At 50.1% G+C, this 21,407-nt stretch overlaps 2 protein-coding genes across 4 annotated transcripts in view; one reads left to right on the forward strand and one right to left on the reverse strand.

Annotated features, from left to right (window-relative positions):
- ZBTB47 (zinc finger and BTB domain containing 47) overlaps positions 1-21,407 on the forward strand; it is a 393,046-nt gene that overhangs the window by 369,302 nt on the left and 2,337 nt on the right. The gene's annotated exons all lie outside the window — the stretch shown is intronic.
- OBSCN (obscurin, cytoskeletal calmodulin and titin-interacting RhoGEF) overlaps positions 14,996-21,407 on the reverse strand; it is a 308,809-nt gene continuing 302,397 nt past the window's right edge. For all 3 annotated transcript variants that reach the window (XM_054016662.1, XM_054016661.1, XM_054016659.1), the window contains 2 exons: positions 19,045-19,194; positions 14,996-18,890 (listed from right to left, as the gene is read on the reverse strand). In XM_054016662.1, the coding sequence (XP_053872637.1) occupies positions 18,713-18,890; positions 19,045-19,194 (328 nt within the window). In that variant the 3' untranslated portion in view covers positions 14,996-18,712. The remainder of the gene's footprint in view (positions 18,891-19,044; positions 19,195-21,407) is intronic.

Raw genomic sequence — 21,407 nt, forward strand, 5'->3', positions numbered from 1 at the left:
GTGCAGGAGTCAGGGCAGGGGGCTGGGTGTGTGAGGGGGTGCAGGAGTCAGGGCAGGGGGCTGAAGGGGTGTGAGGGGGTGCAGGAGTCAGGGCAGGGGGCTGGGTTTGTGAGGGGGTGCAGGAGTCAGGGCAGGGGGCTGAAGGGGTGTGAGGGGGTGCAGGAGTCAGGGCAGGGGGTTGGGTGTGTGAGGGGGTGCAGGAGTCAGGGCAGGGGGCTGAGGGTGTGTGAGGGGTGCAGGAGTCAGGGCAGGGGGCTGAAGGGGTGTGAGGGGGTGCAGGAGTCAGGGCAGGGGGCTGGGTGTGTGAGGGGGTGCAGGAGTCAGGGCAGGGGGCTGGGTTTGTGAGGGGGTGCAGGAGTCAGGGCAGGGGGCTGAAGGGGTGTGAGGGGGTGCAGGAGTCAGGGCAGGGGGTTGGGTGTGTGAGGGGGTGCAGGAGTCAGGGCAGGGGGCTGAGGGTGTGTGAGGGGTGCAGGAGTCAGGGCAGGGGGCTGAAGGGGTGTGAGGGGGTGCAGGAGTCAGGGCAGGGGGCTGGGTGTGTGAGGGGGTGCAGGAGTCAGGGCAGGGGGCTGGGTGTGTGAGGGGGTGCAGGAGTCAGGGCAGGGGGCTGAGGGTGTGTGAGGGGGTGCAGGAGTCAGGGCAGGGGGCTGGGTGTGTGAGGAGGTGCAGGAGTCAGGGCAGGGGGCTGAGGGTGTGCGGGGGGTGCAGGAGTCAGGGCAGGGGGCTGAGGGTGTGTGAGGGGGTGCAGGAGTCAGGGCAGGAGGCTGGGTGTGTGAGGGGGTGCAGGAGTCAGGGCAGGGGGCTGGGTGTGTGAGGGGGTGCAGGAGTCAGGGCAGGGGGCTGGGTGTGTGAGGGGGTGCAGGAGTCAGGGCAGGGGCTGGGTGTGTGAGGGGGTGCAGGAGTCAGGTGGGGCAGGGGACTGGGTGTGTGAGGGGGTGCAGGAGTCAGGGCAGAGGGCTGGGTGTGTGAGGGGGTGAAGGAGTCAGGGCAGGGGGCTGGGTGTGTGAGGGGGTGCAGGAGTCAGGGCAGGAGGCTGAGGGTGTGTGAGGAATTGCAAGAGTCAGGGCTGGGGGCTGGGGGGGTATATGCAGGGGGAGTGTGGTGGCTCCACCCTCCCCTGATTGCACCCCCTTCCCCAAGGCCCCGGCCCCGGCTCTTTCCCGCCTCCCCTCCCCCGAGCACACTGTGGCTCCGCTCCTCCACTTCCCTCCTGGAGCGACCTGAGTGCTGGCAAACAGCTGTTCGGCAGTGGGGGAAGCGCTTGGAGGGGGAGGGGCGGGAACCTAGCACGCTCGGGGGAGGAGGTGGGGGAGGGGGGAGCTTGGCTGCCGGTGGGGGTGGAGCCTGTAGCAGGAGCCCGCAGGACCAAGCTCCTGCCCACACAGCTGCCTAGCCCTGGGGTCCCCTGTCATTGCGGGGCCCTGTGCCAGGGCATCCTGCGTTTCACTGTATATCCGCCTCTGGGTAATCATCAAGTGATCCATCTCCTGTCGCCCATTCCCAGCTTCTGGCAAACAGAGGCTAAGGACACCATCCCGGCCCATCCTGGCTAATAGCCCGATGGACCTATCCGCCATGAATTTATCTAGTTCTTTTTTGAACTAGATCAATTGACTCTACCACACACCAGCCTGCCACACCCTAACTGGCCATGTGGTCCCTGCTGCCGTGCACTAAATGTTCCATAGTGTGCTTTGACTGCAGAACTTTTAGTGCACAGTAGCAGGGTCCACACGGCTAGTTAGTGCACTGCAGAGTTCTGGCTTGCCATGCACTAACTCACTGTGTAGGCTTTCCGGTGCGAGTGACAATCACTATAATAGCAACTGATCTAAAGTTCTTTTCACGCTGTAATTCCTACTATGTCGGGGGAACGAATTCTAACGCAACACTTCCCCTGACCTGGGTTAAAACGTGATTCAGCCTTGACAACATAAAGGGAACTGAACTGTTTCTCAAGCATTTCCTATAACTAGGCTTGAACCTTGGATGATTCATATTATTAGAAAACACAACATGGTTCAATCACAGCTAACCAGCAAGACCAAAGTGTACGTTATCCTCATCAAGACACTCCTGTGTTGTGCCTTGGGCCAAGGGACCAGCTATCAAGTACAATCAATCCTAGGCAATAGCTTTTCATCATCCCAAAACTATTACCTGGTAAGGAGTTCTAAGGGGTCGGCAACCTTTCAGAAGCAGTGTGCCGAGTCTTCATTTATTCACTTTAATTTAAGGTTTCGAGTGCTGGTAATACATTTTAATGTTTTTAGAAGGTCTCTCTCTATAAGTCTATATATTATATAAATATCCGCAAAAAGAACAGGAGTACTTGTGGCACCTTAGAGACTAACAAATTTATTAGAGCATAAGCTTTCGTGGGCTACTGCCCACTTCTTCGGATGCAGTAGTCCACGAAAGCTTATGCTCTAATAAATTTGTTAGTCTCTAAGGTGCCACAAGTACTCCTGTTCTTTTTAAGGGTTTTTAAGAACAGGTTAGACCAGTGGTTCTCAACTTGCGACCCATGGGCCGCTTGCAGCCCAATCAGCACAGAGCTGCAACCCATGTGACATCCTCAGGGCCATACAGGTAGGATTGGATGCAGCCCACAACGGTAAATAGGTTGAGAACCAATTGATTAGACAAACACCTGTCAGGGATGGTCCCTCAGCGTGGGGGATGAACTAGATGACCTATTGAGGCCCCTTCCAGTCTTACATTTCTATGATAGTGATGGATGAATACGACCCCCCTTCCCCAAATTTCAAAGAGTTTAGCTGAGTGCTAACTTCTGGTGCCTGAAAAAGTGGAGTGAGAATCTCACTAGAATCGATTTCTTTGCAACGTGTCTGGTGCAGTGTTGCCAACCTCAGTGATTTTTTGTCGATTGGGCTACTTTTGAAAATCACACCCCTTTAAATCGCAGCGCTTAGGCTGTGGAACAGAGTTTGTGGGCATCATGGAAGGGGGGCGGGATTGGAATGGGGCCCACTGAGTGCATTATCTTGGCATGGACATTTCCTGTTACGTTGCTTCTGTGCTCTGCCGCCGGCTGTCACAAGTCTGAATAAATAAAACAGGATTTCTCCCTCCCCGCACCTCTCTGCGAAAGGAACAGCCATGTGGCATGAATGTGAGTCAATCGATATGAGTAAGTATCGGGTGGTAGCCGTGTTAGTCTGTATCCACAAAACCAACGAGGAGTCCGGTGGCACCTTAAAGACTAACAGATTTATTTGGGCATAAGCTGTCATGGGTAAAAAACCCCACTCCTGCGAGCTGATTAGCTGGATTCCTGAATGGGGTTTTGCAGGCTGGTGGGTTTCCCAGTTGCCTTCACGTTCGAATGCGCTGGAAACCAATTCCTGGGTGGAATAAATATTAGCGAGACGAGGTGAGAGAGGTAAGATCATTTATTGATCCAACTGCCTTCGGTTTCAGACACATGAGCTTGTCTTCAGGGCTGGGGGAGAAGAGCTCTGTGTAAGGTGACAACTCTCTCTGTCTCAGCAACAGAAAGTTGGGCCAATAAAAGATATTGCCTCCCTCACCTTGTCTCTCTAATATCTGGGGCCCAACACTGCGAACAACATGGAATAACTATTGGAGTCGATGTGTCAGTCACCTGGCTGACTGGTATGGCCTTTAACCAGAGCTGGACTAGATCAGTTATTAACCCACTTCCTGTAGTAACCCTGCGGAGTGATCTCTGATGCATTGGGAGGGAAGATGCGGCACCAGCGATTGGGCGGGGACAGTGGGCCGGCCCCTGGCAGTGCGTTGGAGGTGCATTAGGAGTGCTTCTCCCAGCACCACTTGCTGCAGGGCCCTTCCCCGGGGCAGGGCAGGGGGAACTCTGAAGCAGGAACCGAAGCGAACCAAGAGGTTGCACGCGAGGGGGAAGCGAGCGATGAGAGGCTGGACTCGAGCGCACGTGGGCTGCCAGCCCGGGAGCTGAGCCTGGCCGTGCCCTGACCTGAGGAGGGCTTGGCAGAGACTCTCCCAGCAGGTCCGGGAGCCGCGCTGGTGCTACCGGGGACCCGCAGCTGGGGCAGCTGGTGCCTCCCTGCCCCGATGCCCACCCCGGAGGGTGGGGATTTGCTAGGGCGGGAGCTGGTTCCCTCTGCCCGCGAGCTCCAGTGGCGCTGCCTGGGCAGGTGAGGCTGGGGGCGCCCTGGCCCCGTGGGGTGCAGCAGCGAGATGGGGGTCCAAGGCGGAGGGCTGGCCTCTCCCGCGGCTGCAGCTCCTGCGCAACCCAGCCCCCCTTCTCCACAATGGAAGGGAAATTGACCGAGGCTTCAGGCTGGCTGCACCCCGCTTGCTTCCTTCCCTTTATTGTCTCCCATGATCCCCTGTGTTCCTTGGCTTTAGGGTGGCCAGATGTCCTGATTTTATAGGGACAGTCCCGATTTTTGGGTCTTTTTCTTATATAGGCTCCTACTACCCCCCACCCCCTGTTCTGATTTTTCACACTTGCTGTCTGGTCACCCTACTTGGCTTCCCCTGCCCTCTGCCCCTGCTCCCTGCAGGAGTCTGTATCCTCTGGCCTCCTGCCCCTTGGGGGAGGGACAGCTCAGAGGTTTGAGCATTGGCCTGCTAAACCCAGGGTTGAGAGTTCAATCCTTGAGGGGCCCACTTAGGGACCTGGGGCAAAAATCAGTACTTGGTCCTGCTAGTGAAGGCAGGGGGCTGGACTCAATGACCTTTCGGGGTCCCTTCCAGCTCTAGGAGATATATATATATGGAGATATACCTAAGCTCTCAGAGCTGGTGCTTTCAGACTGGGCTCGCCAACCGGGCAGCAGCCCACCCAGGGCAGGCTGGATCCAAGAACTTCTGGGGCCAGACCCTCAGCTGGTGCAACGGGGCTTCACTCCCTGGCCCAGGATCTGTCCTCCTGCTGCAAGGCAAAGATCAGGGTAGGTCTCCCAGCGCACAGTCTTTGTTCAGGGCTGGGGGCATGGCCTTTCTGCACGTCCCAGCTCATCTCTGTGCCAAGCAAACTTGAATGTAGCCTGACGGCAGGTTAGCCGTGAACTGTGCTGGCCATGTGAGGGCTCCTTGGTTGCTTGCGCCTTGGGATAATGCTGCAAGGAGGGAGTAGTACCGCACTGGAGCTGCGGTGTTAGCTGTGCCCCCATTCTGGAGGCTAGCTGAGAAGTAGCAGGAACACAGTACAGATTTGTGGGATTGCAGGATCTTCCTCGGAGCAGGGCCGGCTCCAGGGTTTTGGCCGCCCCAAGCAGCCAAAAAAAAAAAAGCCGCAATCGCGATCTGTGGCGGCAATTCGGCAGGAGGTCCTTCGCTCCGAGCGGGAGTGAGGGACCGTCCGCCGAATTGCCACCAAATACCTGGATGTGCCGCTCCTCTCCGGAGCGGCCACGCAACGCACCTGCTTGCCAGGCTGATGCCTGGAGCCGGCCCTGCCTCGGAGATGATTAGCCAGGTGCACAGAAAGTGGCCTCTGTGTAAACGGGTCTAGACAGGGGCTGTCTGGATAAAATCCACATGTAAACGCTTTCCTATCTTCTTCACTCCAACTAACCTCAACCCACTTTCCACCACCTGAACCCCATCCTTTCACTCATACACATTTAACACTTGATACTCCGTGTGGAAAAGGGGTGGGGGTGTTGGGCCAGCAAGGGATAAGATGGTCACTGTTACAACATTAAACCTATGTGTGGTCCAGCGATTTGTATTAAGTTGTCTTTGGCCCACTCTCATTGTACCAACCACCACAACAAACCTTTTTAAACTATTCGTAAAGATACAAAAAACAAAAAAAAGGAAGGAAGGAAAGGCAGTTAAAGTATTTGGCCAAGTATGAAGTCAGGCTTTCATTTGTCGCTTCTAGTCTTTCCCTTCTAGACAGTCTTCAGAAGGGAAAAAAAAAATCCCTGTGTGACGTTATTGACATAATCTGGGACCATATAGAACATGGTTGCAACCAAAGTCCTGTAGTGGCACCAAATCTTGTATAAAGGGGGTCAAATGAGGTGTCTAAGACAAGGGTTTGCTGGTTATGATTATGCTGTCTATGTGTGTGTATCAATTTTGTAGCTAAAGTTATGAATATTGGTTCTATACTGTCTGTATTTCAAACTTATGCTATGCTTCTGGGAGACATCCCAAACAAGTTGGTGGTAGCTCTGCCGAGCCTGCTTGATGGCCCATTAAGGACCATCAGCTATACAATTGATCCATTGAGAAAAGGCAAATACGCCTTGTAACTCAGCAAAGTATGCAGGGACTGGCCCATGTGACTCCAGACTCCATTTTGCTGTAATTTTCCACAGTAAGAACAAAGAGGTGTTCTTACACCTGGAAAAGACTATAAAAGGCTGATGCCTCGTCTCCATCTTGTCTTCAATCCTGCTTCTTACCTCTGGAGGGACTTTGCTACAAATGGAAGCTCTACACAAAGGACTGAATGACCCATCCCAGGGGGGGATGTATTCCAGAGACTTAATTTAAACCTGCAGTTTATTTCATCACTGCTACAAGCCTAAACCAAGAACTTTGCCATTACTTTGTGTAATTGATTCCATTTAACCAATTCTAGCTCTCATCTCTATCTTTTTCCTTTTATGAACAAACCTTTAGATTTTTAGATTCTAAAGAATTGGCAACAGCGTGATTTGTGGGTAAGATCTGATTTGTATATTAACCTGGGTCTGGGGCTTGGTCCTTCGGGATTGAGGGAACCTTATTTTCTTTTACTGGGGTATTGGTTTTCATAACCATTTGTCCCCATAACAAGTGGCACTGGTGGTGATACTGGGAAACTGGAGTGTCTAAGGGAATTGCTTGTGTAACTTGTGGTTAGCCAGTGGGGTGATACCAAAGTCCTCTTTGTCTGGCTGGTTTGGTTTGCCTTAGAGGTGGAAAAACCCCAGCCTTGGGCTGTGACTGCCCTGTTTTAGCAATTTGTCCTGAATTGACACTCTCAGTTGGGTCCCAGCAGAACCAGCATCGTTACACCCTGTCTGATAGTTTTTAGATAGTATTAAAACAGTGGTTGTCCTTTTGGGGGGAAAGAGAAGAATCAGCTGAGATGTTCTGGAGCGGCTGCTGTTATTCAAGTCTACTGCCATTTCCTTGACGAAACAAGAAAACAAACCAAGAAAAACACAGAGGACAGAAAAGAACAGCGAAGAGAAAATGCAGCGGCTGCCTCTGCAACCTCTTATATGCAGCCTCACTGCTGGAGGAGCCCAGGCTTAGCACGTCTGATCAGCCACTCCTGCCCCTGCAAACTTGCATGTATCAGGCTGTTTGGGGCGTTGCTTTTAGCTACCTCACTGGCCCCAGGCTCCCAGAAAACTAGCAAAGGGCGCAGGCTTGGCCAGCTAAGCCAGAGCCTTATTAAACAGAAGACAACACAGCAGAGATAGGAAAGAGAAGTCAGGTGGGGAAGAAAAGTGACAAACGAGGGTGCGGGTGGGAGCAGGAACCAACCCTCACATTCCAGGGCTTGTCTACACATCCTGCACTGCTGCAGTGCGTCTGGTGAAGACGCTCTGTACCGACGGGAGAGCAGAATAAAACCACCTCTGCGAGTGGCGGTACCTGTGTCCACACAGGCGCTTAGGTTGGTGTAACTTATGTCACTCAGGGGGGTGGTTTATTCACCCCTCAGCGCCCTAAGTCATGCAGACATGAGCTGTAGTGTAGACATAGCCTAGGTGCGGGTCAGGATTCCGGGGAAGCCAGTGAAGGTGGCAGTGTCATCAATTCTCTCCGCCTGGCCCGCTCTGGGTAGGATGAGGAAGGCTCTGGTGGATCCCGAGGTGCCAGGAGTCAGTGGGGATGGCAACCGTGATGGCGATGCCTGCCCCATGTCTCCCCAACTTGCTCCCCCTTCTCTGCTGTGCAAGCCTTTTGCTGGCACCCCCATCCGTTCCTGCGCCCGTCCCCTCTCTCCGCACTTCCCTCACCCCAGTCCCGCTGCGCGTCGGCTTGCCCCTTGCTTCTCATTCCACTCTCTGCTCAGCGGCCACTTGCTTTCAGTGGCGTGTCCATCCCTCGCGATGCTTCCTCCTGGGGGCAGGCCCAGCTTCATGGGCCCCCATAGCAGGTGGGCGGGGTCAGAGTGGAGGTGAGGGCCATGAGCAGGGGGTGGAGGGAGATGGCTCAGCCCAGCGGCATTCCGGGTGTCCGTCGGCAGAGTCTCGTGGAGCTAGCACTGTCTCATTTCTCCCCCTTCCTTCTTGGCCTGCAGAACCTGCCGCAGTGGAGAAGGGTGAATGAAGCACGGGCGCGAAGAGAGAATTCGGGATTCCTGACTCCCTGCTTGGGCCACCCATGGGAACGCCTGGGGCAGCTCCTGCTCAGGTAGGATATTTGCAGGGAGAGCCTCGTGTGTTGCTTTTGAGCAGTAGGGTTGGGGAGTGACTGTCACGCCAGCTGTCAGCAAAGCGGTGACTGCCCTAGTTGCCTGCCGAGTGGGGCAGGATCGAATCTTCGATTGGCTCCACCCCCGAGCGCACTTCCAGTATCCCTGACCCACTCAGGGTTGCCGGCATCTTCAGTGGGGTCATTCCTGGAGCTGGCAAACCAACGCTTTCCCCTTTGATTTAGGGGACTTGGCTTTAGCCCTCCTGACTGCTGGTGCTTGCACTCTCCTGCACCTCAAGGCTCTTTGTCCAACATACCAAGCAGAGGACGAGTCCCTTGGTCTTCCGGGAAGGACTCTGGCGTTACAGAGAGTGGCATGTGCCTGTTGTTCATTGTTCATGGAGAAAACGCGACCTCTGATGGGCTGGGATGAAAGCAGGCTGGATGGAAGTGGAAGGCTGAGAGTATGTAACTCCTGTGATTCCCGGTCCCGGTGACATTTGATGATGTTGCGGTCTATTTCTCTTAGGAGGAATGGGCTCTCTTAAGGTACGTCTATACTTACCTCCGGGTTCGGCGGTAAGCAATCGATCTTCTGGGATCGATTTATCGCGTTTTGTCTAGACGCGATAAATCGATCCTGGAAGTGCTCACCATTGACACCGGTACTCCTGCTCCGCGAGAGGAGTACGCGGAGTTGACAGGGGAGCCTGCCTGCTGTGGTTGGACCCGCGGTAAGTACCTTGTAGTTCGAACTGAGGTACTTCGACTTCAGCTACGTTATTCACGTAGCTGAAGTTGCGTATCTTAGTTCGAACTGGGGGGTTAGTGTGGACCCGTCCTTAGAGCAGGGGCAGAAAGCGCTGTATCAGGACACGATGGAGGAGAATTACGGTCTCCTGACCTCGTTGGGTAAAGCTCAACCCTCCTCCTTTTCCTGGGTGTTGTGTGGGCTCTGAAATACCCAGGGCCTTTTCTAGATGCCGGGACGCCACCGAGGATCAGCAGCAGCAGAAAGGAGCAAGTCACTGATTTCATGAGGGAAAGGGGTTACTGCAATCTGGGCAGAGTATTGCCCTAAGACAGGTGATTGGAGAGACGTCCAGGCTGCTCACGTGTTGGCTGAGAAGTAAGGTGCACGTTTTTAACAGTGAGGGTAATTAACCATTACAGGCAACAAACCTAGGACTGTGGTGGATTTTCTATCACTTGAAGTCATCCAGTCAAGACTGGGTGTCTTTCTAAGAGGTATGCTAGAGCTCAGACAGAAGTTATGGGCTTGATGGACAGTTTACTGGGTGAGGTTCTCTGACCTGGGTGACCTCCTGCATCACCCAGGGCAGAGAACATCACCCAGTGGCCTCAGATTGTCTGAGGAGAAGGAGGTTAGAGTGGACATTAGGATTAAGGGAGCATGTTTAACAGTCATGGAGAGTGGCAGGCTAGAGAGAGCTGGGGGAGGTGCAAGGAGAATGGGACGCTAGCAGCGGTAGCCGTACGGCAACACAACATAGCCTGATTTTCCCCCATTAACAGGCTATGCAGGGACCAAACTGAACATTTTATCCCAAATGGAGCAGGCTGGAGCATCATGGGCCAAGGATCAGCAGGACTCGCTGGAAGAAGAAAGCTCAGAAACCCCCTCCTTCGGTGAGTAGTAACAATCCACACCTCCTCCAAGCTGTTCGGCTAAGAGCTGGTGACCAGCCACTCTCCCTGAGCAGCTATCCTGACTGCCTCTCCCTGCGGTGTTTGTTGTGATTTGGTAAGCACACCATTCCTCCCATTTATCCCCCAGCCCCTTTGCCTAGCCCTGTGCCGGCTCCCGGTGGGAGGAGAGCTCAGTGAGGGGGTGGGGTTACAGAAGCTGGTCGGAATTTGTCACTAGGAATTTTTTTTCAACCAAAAATGCTTTGAAATTTTCAGTTTTTTCCATGAAAAAAGCCAAATTCTTTTCAGTGTCTCATCCTTGGCAGCAGCACCGGGGAAAGGGGATGGTGGGAGGAGAGAGAAAACGGGGGGGAGGGAGGGAACGGGGGGAGGGAACATCCAAAACACCTTTTTTTAAAAACTGAAAGTCTTTGGAATTTTGAAAAACAAACAAACAAACAAACAAAAAAAACAACCAGCCAAGCGGTTTGGCATTTTTCACGCAAGCCCTTCTGGGTAGGGAGCGAGTTGGTATTTTGTATTCTTCCCTAATGGAGTCTTTTAGGGTAGGAAATGCCTCAACTCCTTTAGGCAGTAACTTTCCTTTCCTCGCTCCCACAGCAACCTGCACTTTCAGCCTAAACGGCTAGACTGTGTCCCTTGAACTGCCTTCATCTCCACCCTACTTTCAGTTTGTCCTGGATGGATGTTCCCCAAGACCCACCTCTTTCCAAAACAGGGCTCTGCTAGCACACCGCCAGGGAGAGGCGAGAGTGTTTTCTGACTCTTTCTGCATAATTTCTATAGCTGTCAAAGGGGAGTTGGAACCAATCACCCCCCTGCCCACCCAGAGCAGTAAACTTCACTTTGATGTCCTTCTGCACTATACAGATACACTGAGTGACCGACAGTGAAACACATGTCTTTAAGGCACACCTTTCAGGAGAACACAGCTGTATTGTGGAACACGCTCAGTGTCTAAGTAAACCATCTTTGATACACAGTGGTATCCACAGACCTCTAACCCACAAAGGACAAACTGCAAAGTTAAATAGGCTTACCTGGCGGGTTTGGTCCCAGCAGGTCTGGTCCAATCTAGCTACTCTTCTTTAGTTTAGCCTTCTCTAGGTGGATCCAGTTCACGGATCCTCACTTTATTTCCTAGACTAGATGAATATTTACATAGGAATCGCCAGACAGGATCAGAACTATGGTCTGTCTAGTCCAGACTCTCATCTCTAACAGTGACCTACAGCACATGCTTCAAAGGAAAACACATGAAACCCCACAGTTGGCAGATGTATTTCTTGCTATCTTTCTATATAACATGATGGCCTTATGCAACCCTCTTGACATTAGGATGACCTGTCCAGGCAACACCGCATTCTCCCAACATCTGTAGCTCAGATCAGTCCAGACAAAAATAACCACCTTATAAATGTCTTTCATTCAAAATCAACTCAACCAGCACCAAGAAAATCAGCTTCTTGAGTATGTAAATTTGCTAGCAATTAATGTAGTTCAATAAACGTAGCACAGGGCCGCTCGGGTCAGGAGAGAGGTGTGTGTGAGAAGAGCTACAAGGAGAAGATCCACCTGAAGCGTCACAAGACTCTCCACTTCTGGAGAAAGCCGTTCAAGTGCAGGAAGCACTTCCTGCAGACATGGGTACTGATGATGCACCAAAGGACCCACACAAGTGAGAAGCCCGACAGCTGCGGCCAGTGCACCAAGAGCTTCAGTCAGCTCTCCAACTTCTGGCACCGGCGCATCCACACCAGTGGGCAGCCCTTTCGCGGGCCCCCAGGGTCAGTGGCGCTTCGGCCTCTGCTCCGGCCTCGCCACTCACCAGAAGATGCACACCAGGGAAGCCCTGCCTGTGCTGAGCACCAGGAAGGCCATTGCAGAGGGTTAGAGGAGAGGAGACTGTGGCCAAGTGAAACCCCTTGTCCCACCATGGAGATAGGCACTCTGGTCACACTGTGTGTGTGTGAATGGCTTACAGAGGGTGTAAATGACTCATGTGTGTGACTAACATGTCACAATCATATTGTTATTTATTTATTATTTGTATTGTGGTAGCTCCTAGGATCCACAGTCACAGACCCCATTGTGCCAGGTGTTGTGCAGACGCAGAACAAAGAGACCCGCAGAGCTGACGAGCAACAGATATTCTCCCCAAGGCACTTAGCTGGCCCCCATCCCTGTCCTATTGGAGCACCTCACAACTCACAATGTTTATCTTCACAGTGCCCCCATGAGGTTGGGAAGTGCTATTGTCCCCGTTCTGTAGATCTGAGGGCACAGAGTCGGTGACTTGCCCTAAGCCACCCGTGGAATTTGTGCCTGAGTAGGGACCTGAACATGGGTCTCTCAAATCACACCTGGTCCACTGGGCCATCCTGCCTCTTAGAGAGGGCTCACAAGCACATCTGTAGAAGATGTTATAGCTGGTTATAAGCAACTTGTTGACCTGTTGGACTCTTAACAATTGATGACCCATTTTTTCAAACCTCTTTTAATCATTTATTAACACATTTTATAAACTGTTGGTAAATGGAACTTCAGCATAAAGCATAAGCAACTTTCTCGTAATTGTGTATGTAGATTTAAATAAGGCTTGAGGAGTGAAAACTGCTATGACAGAGGCTGAGAGAAATCAGCCTGATCTGCACAGACATGCCAAACCTGCCATCCCCTTCAGTCTCCACCAGGAATTTCACATCAGCAGTAGACAAGGATTTTGGTTGGGTTCATGAGTGGGTTTCTCCATTTGTGGGGTGAAGGGTGTCCCATGATGTGCAGCTGACAGGGCATAAAATCCTCTCCTAATGTTGGTTTTTCATGCAAGCAATTGCTGGCATTGTCACAAGGGTGTAATGGGATTGCATCTGTGAGGGGACGGTGTCCAGGAGGCAAACTGTCTGCTAACAAAACTGAGAATCCGTGACTGAGCGGGCTCAGGTGAGCTGGACTTCTAGGTGAAAGGAGGAGTTGCGTATGGAAGAACCTTGGCAAAGAGGAGTAGAGACCCTGGTATCACAGATCCTGGGTAGCACTAAGTAGGGGACTTATTCCCATATTGCAGGCCATCGTATCAAACCTGAATGAAGTGTGGTTGCTGGACTAAAGGGAGCTGCGTGGCAACACTGGCGGAGCGATTGAGTCGCGAGAGTCTAATCATGCAACAATTTGTAGTTCAGTTTTGAAGGAGAACCAGTGAGGTCTGAATTATGACTTTTTCCCCTATAGTTTCCTGTATGTAAATATTTCCTTCTGAACTAATGTAAATTGCCTCTCTCATTATTGGATCCATTTGGTTGATTTAACCTAGAGCTCTGAGTGTCTAGAATAGTCATAAAACTTCTTTCCAAATACTCTCTAGTGTTGTAATTAGAATTCCTTTATAGTTATGAATGTTCAGAGGGTCTAATCTCACAGTCAGCCACCCTCATAAGAACATAAGAATGGCCATACTGGGTCACACCAAGGGTCCATCTAGCCCAATATCCTGTCTTCCGACAGTGGCCCATGCCAGGTGCCCCCGAGGGAATGAACAGAACAGGTAATCATCAAGTGATCCATCCCCTGTCACTCATTCCCAGCTTCTGGCAAAGAAGTTATGTGGTACTCTGTTACATCTAATATGAGAGGGTCAAGAAGACAGCTCTTGCCCTCAGTAATATCCAGGCCAAGCTATGGGTTCGGTGGGTAGTTCAAACACATTTCAGATTGCTCATTAGCAAAGCCACTACTCGTTTTGGTAGGGAGGCTGTTGTGAAACACTTGGTTATGGAATCAAGATATGGAGATCATGTCACCCATCCCACCTCCCTACCACTGGAGGATTGTTTCCCAGGGTACATAGTGTGACAAAGTTCCTCCTCTACCTTGGTGGGTTTTGCACTTATTGGCGGATTTTCTCGCCTCACAGATTCACCATGTGGGTTGGGAAACAGCCCAGAGACCTTCCCCTCTGGTAGAAGCCACAGTCCAGGTCAATTCCTCCTGTGTCTGATCAGGAGTTGGGAGATTTGGAGGGAACCCGGGCCCGCCCTCTACTCCAGGTTCCAGCCCAGGGCCCTGTGGACGGCAGCTGTCTAGAGTGCCTCCTGGTACAGCTGCGCGACAGCTACAACTCCCTGGGCTACTTCCCCATAGCCTCCTCCCAACACCTTCTTTATCCTCACCACAGGACCTTCCTCCTGGTGTCTGATAATGCTTGTACTCCTCAGTCTTCCAGCAATCTGTCTTCCCACTCTCAGCTCCTCGTGCCTCTTGCTCCCAGCTCCTCGCATGCACACCACAAACTGAAGTGAGGTCCTTTTTAAACTCAGGTGCCCTGATTAGCTAGCCTGTCCTAATTGATTCTAGCAGTTTCTTAATTGGCTCCAGGTGTCTTAATTATCCTGCCTGTCTTAATTGGTTCTAGCAGGTTCCTGATTACTCTAGTGCAGCCCCTGCTCAGGTCACTCAGGGAACAGAAAACTACTCATCCAGTGACCAGTATATTTGCCCTCTTCCAGACTCCTGTACCCCACTGGTCTGGGTCTGTCACAATAGTTTTAGCTACTAGATTGTCCTCAGGTCTCTGGCTTCACTGCAGGCTCAGGCAAAGGAGCCAGAAAGGAGCATGAGTCCTTATTTCAAGCAAATGCTGTGACTTGAAAATGAAACAAAACAATGGGGTCTGGGGCTGGAGTCCAAAGGCATTGCATCACGCAATGGGGACTTGGTAGTACTTCTCTCTCTGGCAATGGAGAGACTAGTACGCTGCATTCAACCCTTGGCACCGTGGTACCTGAATGATGTTGATCCAATAGAAAGAATATGAAGAGGTGCAACCAAAATGATTTGAAGGCAGGAATCATCCCAAGGAAAGAACTAAGCATGCATCCAGCTAGGATGTGTTTGTGCTGTGCCTAGAACACAAGGACCCTGAGTCTGATGAAGACACCTGGAAGCTACAGTACTATTATTATAGGAAAAGAATAACAGCAAAAAATATGGTCTAACTTCTTTGTCAAAATAGTTTATTTAACAAAACAGTCTTGAGTGCACAAAAGACTTCTGACATGTTCAAAACGCATGCAAATTAGAGAAGCAAACTCAGTTAATTTGAATTGCATAAGAAAGAGAAAGGCGATATGAGCCCAGGTCTTGATATTTGTTAACCCACCTTAAAAATTGTACTCTTAAATGGGTTTGTCCTTGACAAATTGACCCCTCTCCATCTTAAAAATCAAACCAATCTAAAGTACACCTGATTGCTGTGATATTAAGTTGGAGGGAAGACAGCATCCTGAAAACCTATGGGCCAGATTCTGATCTAAGTAACACCAATATCAATCCAAAGTAACTCCTCTAGCTTCAGTGGAACTCAGCTCAGAATTGGGCCCTAAGACCTAAACACTCTCTCCTACACTGACTATGGCGACAATGTAACTGAAATTCAAAGCTTCATTGTCTGTTGAATCTGTGTCTGCTCTCCCCAGTCTAGTTAAACGTCCTCTAGTTTCAGTCACATTTCCTGTGCTGCTTGCTGTACTGGCATCATAAGGAACCTTAGCGTTATGCATTTTAGGATCTTACCAATGTGCATTAAACATGACTGGAAAGGCTGTCACCATTTCAACACTATCACACTTTCACGATCTTATGAAACGGTAGCACATTAGGAACTGATTTCCCTCCCCCATCCCCATTAATGGTTCTGGATACAGAACTATGAGCAAAACGTCGTTCGTAATGAAAGTCACAAAATGGTATTTGGTGCAATAAACTGACCACACCAGAACCAATAGATACATGAGTCAGTTCACATAAATGCAGAGATTATATTCACAAAAGAAAAACAATGCTAAGACCATCAAATGTAAATGAAAATAATCCACAACACGTTTTAGACACCATGAAAGACACTAAGCTCCAAGATGTTGTGGCCTCTATTTAGAAATCAAACTGAAATACATTTTCCAATAACTCTGTTCCCACATCTCCCAAATATATCAGAAGATCTACAAATCAACAGCCCAGGCGCCCAAGTGGCAGAATGCCTTTAGACCAATTTTGTACTTAATGAGGTCAAGGTCTTTGTTGCTTCATGTGCCTTTGACTGCTGTACACCTAGTACCAACAGGATCCTACGTTAAAGCAGGGGTTAACCTCATGTGATACTGGGATTACAGTGCACCTGCTGGGCTGATGATTTTCTATTAACATCTTTCATAATGGAAGAGTTAGCATGGACTCAGCAGTACAGTGGTGTGTTCCACCTAGATACACCTAGAACATTCGGCAGCATGAGGGTGTTCCATCTAGATACACCTAGAACATTCATCAGCACGGGGAGGTGTTCCACCTAAAGACACCCAGCACATTCAGCAGCATAACTGGCACATTCTAACTAGACACACCTGGCACATTCAGCAGCTCAGCAGGTGTGTTCTACCTAGATATACCAAGCACATTCAACAGCTGTGCTCCACCTAGATATTCCCAGAATTCTCAGCAGCATAACAGGCACATTCTGCCTGGATGTGTCTCGTACATTCAGCGGCATGGCAGGTGCATGACACCCGGACATACCTGGAATAGCCAGCAGCAGACAAGCACTGCAAACAAACTGTCTAGCATAAGTGATCTTTGCTGTGTAGAAGAATCATAATGGAAAACATTGTGCTACTTTGATTGCTTCAGTGAAAAGGCGTGTGTTGTGTGTGGCTGATTAAAAAGACTATGGTAGGCATTAAGGAAAAATTACCCTAACTTCATCACTGCAGATTCCTGGGTTTATTGCATCTCCCCTGAGCATCTGTGGAACTGGTGTCTGTCCAGCGGCAGAGCTGTTCCTATGAAAGTCACCCAATGAGTGGGCGTTTCCTCTGTACCCACAGACACAGAACAGTGCTGCCAACAAAGGTAGCATGCACAGGTCACTTTCAACAGCAAGCCAGGCAGAGTAGTGAGTTCATTGCAGTGAACCACTCACTCAAGGCCCAAAGTATGGCCCTTTGCAGCTTCAGAACAGTCTCTCTCAGGTGTTGACAAAAGTTTTCTTTTGGAGCGTGCTCATTTGAGTCCTTCCTGTGAGAGAATGCCTCGCTCGAAAATCCTAACTGTGCCAAGTCTCTGTCTGCAGGGGCCACCTACCCTACGGAAGCCCATATCAATATATCAAGGCCGCGTACTGCAAAATCAGCATAGAATTCCTAACAGCGTGGTTTGCATTTTTAAGACTGCAGATTCAGATAAAGCAAGTTAGGGTTGCTTTAAGCTACTAAGTGTCTGATATATTTGCCCTCTGATCATAAAGACTGGAGACTTTAAATGTATGTCCCATAGCTCATATTCACTGTGGTTAGAACCACAGTGAGTATCAATCCTTTGAGGATTTTAGTCAATGCTGCATATATCACAATGCACAGGGGCATGCGTAGACCCCTCAATGATACATGCTATATTCTGCCACACTATTAGCACATAGCAGAAAAAATTGGCTTGTGTCTGAGATGGCATGATCTGAACCATTCATAGGAGTAGCATACAAAGGGCTAATTTGGTCTTCCACTGAAAAAGCAAGACTCTATCCGTGCCTTTTCTCTTGCATGAGCAGGAAGATGGCCACAAATGGCTGTTCTTGTATCTCCTGTCGTTCAAGGTACATGCAAGACTGACTTCCATTGGACACAAGCGTAGCATGGCTCCTTCTGGCCTGGTGAGAGGGAGGCTTACCTGGGACAGTTACTGTCTATGCACCATGAGAGTCCCAGTTACAGTCTCGTCTGTAGTAATGTGCAGATGGTGCACGTAACGCTCCTGTACTGAGTGTGATTGTGCCTCCCTCTAGTGGCTGTCTTAGCAGCCTGATACTTCCAGAGGAAAGATTTCTCTCTCAGTGTGAGTGGCAGAGGCCTGCGTTTTGTCTTGGGTTCAGTCCTCATGGATGACTGTGGTAGCCATAGGTGAACAAGGCCAAGGTACGTTACACACTAGGTCCAGTCACCGGTGCATGCTGATTGTGTCTGTCAACTCTAGCCCCGGCTACTATGTGACAGACACATCAGATGCCCTATTGAACAAATGTTATTTATAGTTCCAGTTACCTACAACTCTGCCTAGAAGACACACACACATATACACACACATACACACTACATTTCATCTGATAGCCACACAATGGATTTTTTTTTTAAACAGCGAAGATGTATATACTCTGATTCCATCCTGGGGCACTATCATTCAACACCTCCTCTACCCCAGCCCCAACTCAGTGCTATATTCCAAGGGAAATCTTTTACTGGCTCCGTATGGTTTTGAGAGACCGGCTAGAAGACCTGGCTATCACGTGAGCACCGGGGATCAGAAGCGGAGGCTGCTGTTATTGCAGGGAGTCACGTCTGAAAGGCTCATGAAGTGGCTGGGGGTCTGGTATCTCTATGCTGCTGCTGGAGCTTGTGGGGAGGTCGCTGAGCGGTATTATGAGCAGACTTGGAACACTAAGGGAAGGATTTTCAAAGCCACCCAGAGATCCAGTTCCCATTCACTCATGTCTAATGGGAGCTGCTCACCCAGATCTCTCTCTAAGGCGTCAGGGTCTGGTTTACTGCAGCAGGTCTGTAACCAGAAATGACACTTAGGTACCAAACCCCCAGTGCACACATTTGTCGGGGCATGCGGGGTGGGATGGGGGAATCTATTCTTCACCGTGTTCCCATCCATTTCACTGTGCAATCATCAGCCCATACTTTGAACAGAGCAGGCTCCTTTTCTTCTCCCGTTCTGCTAGGAAACGCCTCAGCTTGGCGGTGGAGAAAGTGACCACCGCTTGCTGTCTGTCATCCAAACCCGTCTCCTGGAGCCACGGAAACTGAAGGCATTCCAATCCCGACGGCCTCCCCCTAGGATAGGAAGAGAGCTAGAGCATCAACAAGCATCTGGCTCAGATGGAGACATGCAGTGAGAGGAAGCTAGGTAGCTGGCTAGAGAAAGGGAGAAGAGAGCAGAAACTGGGCTCTGCATAGTTTGCATGCTGCAAAGCAAACGTCCTCTTACCAGGGATTTGCGCACAGCGTGCTTTGAAGAAATGTCACGGCCCCCCCAGACAGACCCGCGTAGCATCTGGTAAGCTTCACCTTCCCTTTTTTGGCGATTCTCGGAAAGTCACAGGCCACCTCAGAACTGAGAGGGTAGTCGGCACTCAGCCTAACACAAAAAAGGAGGGTAAAGCGACACGCGAGGGGAAAGGCCTCTTTGTAAATGCAATTTTCTGTTCCCAGTTCCTTTCTAGGCACTCCTGGGAAGTGCCATGTTAGTGCGAGGAAGCAGACCACACCTGTGCTGAGAAGCATTGTATGGGAAGAGGAAATGGAAGAAGAGATGATTTATCGGAGGAAGGGTTTAATTAGAATGCTTTGTTTGCCTTTTTACTTAGCCCAGGTCTACACTGGGGGTGGGAGGGGAATCGACCTAAGATACACAACTTCAGCTACGAGAATAGCGTAGCTGAAGTCGACGTATTTAGGTCGACTTACCGCGGCGTCTTTACGGTGCTGAGTCGACCGCTGCTGCTCCCCCGTCGACTCCGCCTGCGCCTCTCGCGGTGGTGGAGTACCGAAGTCGACGGAAGAGTGCTCGGGGATTGATTTATCGCGTTTAGTCTAGACGCGATAAATCGACCACTGATAGATCAATCGTTACCCGTCGATCCGGCGGGCAGTGTAGATCTGCCCTTAGTGTAGTTTTAATGTGCTTGCGCTGGTTGAGTTTTATTGGAGAGCTGAGCCATATACAAAAAGTGGGTGTGGGTTGATTCTGTGTTGCAACATGGCCCCTTGACACCAATCCTGCTGTGCAAAGGGCCTATAAAGGCAGCCCATCGGCCCATCAGGGAGTGTAGAGCCAGCACAGACAGCTTTAAACCACTCTATTTCACAACCCTCGGTTCTGGGGGTGCGCCAGGGAAGAGGGATGCGGCTGGAATGCTGCTGTACTCTGGTTTTTCTGAGCTGATGCAGTAGGCCCTTAGTGCATCTCTGCTGGTGGATCTCCTCTGAAACCCTAGTGGATTTAAAACTGCCTTCCACTGATGCAATCCACAATCGTAGAAATGCAGGACTGGAAGGGACCTCAATAGGCCATCTAGTACAGTCCCTGAACTGAGGCATGACCAAGTATTATCTAGACCATCCCTAACAGGTGTTTGTCTAACCTGTTCTTAAAAACTTCCAATAATGGAATTTCCACAATGTTCCTAGGTAATTTGTTACAGTGCTTAACCACCCTGACAGTTAGCAAGTTTTTCCTAATGTCCAACCTAAATCTCCCTTGCTGCAATCTAACCCATTACTTCTTGTCCTATCCTCAGTGGTTAAGGAGAACAATTTATCACCCTTCTTTTTATAGCAACCTTTTACGTACTTGAAGACAGTTATCATGTCCCCCCTCAGTCTTCTCTTCTCCAGACTAAACAAACCCATTTTTTTCCAATCTTTTCTAGACCGTTCATCATTTTTGTTGCTCTCCTCTGGACTTTCTCCAATTTGTCCACATCCTTCCTGAAGTGTGGTGCCCAGAACTGGACACAATACTCCAGTTGAGGCCTTATCAGTGCTGAGTAAAGCAGAAGAATTACTTCTCACGTCTTGCTTACAACACTACTGTTAATACATAGAAGCATAGAAATTTAGGGCTGGAAGGGACCTTGAGAAGTCATCAAGTCCAGCCCCCTGCACTGAGGCAGGGCCAAGAAAACCTAGACCATCTCTGACAGATGTTTGTCCAACTTGTTTTTAAAAAACTTCCAAGATCTCCTGGTTAAGCCACTGTGGTGTCTTACCATAATCTTATCATACTTCCTATCTCTCCTACACAGTGGGATAGTTTGCTCTTGTGCCCTTAATAATGTCTCTTTAAAAAACTGCCAACTCTCCTGAACTCTTTTCCCTTATATTTGCTCCCCACAGGATCTTAACTATCAATTCTCTGAGTTTGGTAAAGTTTACCTTTTTGAAATCCATTATCTTTAGTCTGCTGTTTTCCTTCCTACCATTCCTTAGAATCATGAGCTCTATCATTTCATGATCACTTTCACCCAAGCGGCCTTCCAATTTCAAATTCTCAACCAGTTCCTCCCTGTTTGTCAGAATCAAATCGAGAACAGCCTCTCTCCTAGTAGCTTTCTTCACCTTCTGCAATAAACAGTTGTCTCCAATGCATTCCAAGAACTTATTGGATAATCTGGGCCCTGCTGTGTTCTTTTCCCAACAGATGTCTGAGTAGTTGAAGTCCCCCATCACCACCGAGTCCTTTCGCTTTGGATGATTTTGTTAGTTGTTCAAAAAAAGCCTCATCCACCTCTTCTTCCCTGGTTAGTTGGTCTATAGTAGACACCTACCATGACATCACCCTTGGTTTTT

The sequence above is a fragment of the Malaclemys terrapin genome, chromosome 2 (assembly GCF_027887155.1).
Source record: "Malaclemys terrapin pileata isolate rMalTer1 chromosome 2, rMalTer1.hap1, whole genome shotgun sequence".
In the NCBI taxonomy this organism is placed as follows: Eukaryota; Metazoa; Chordata; order Testudines; family Emydidae; genus Malaclemys; species Malaclemys terrapin.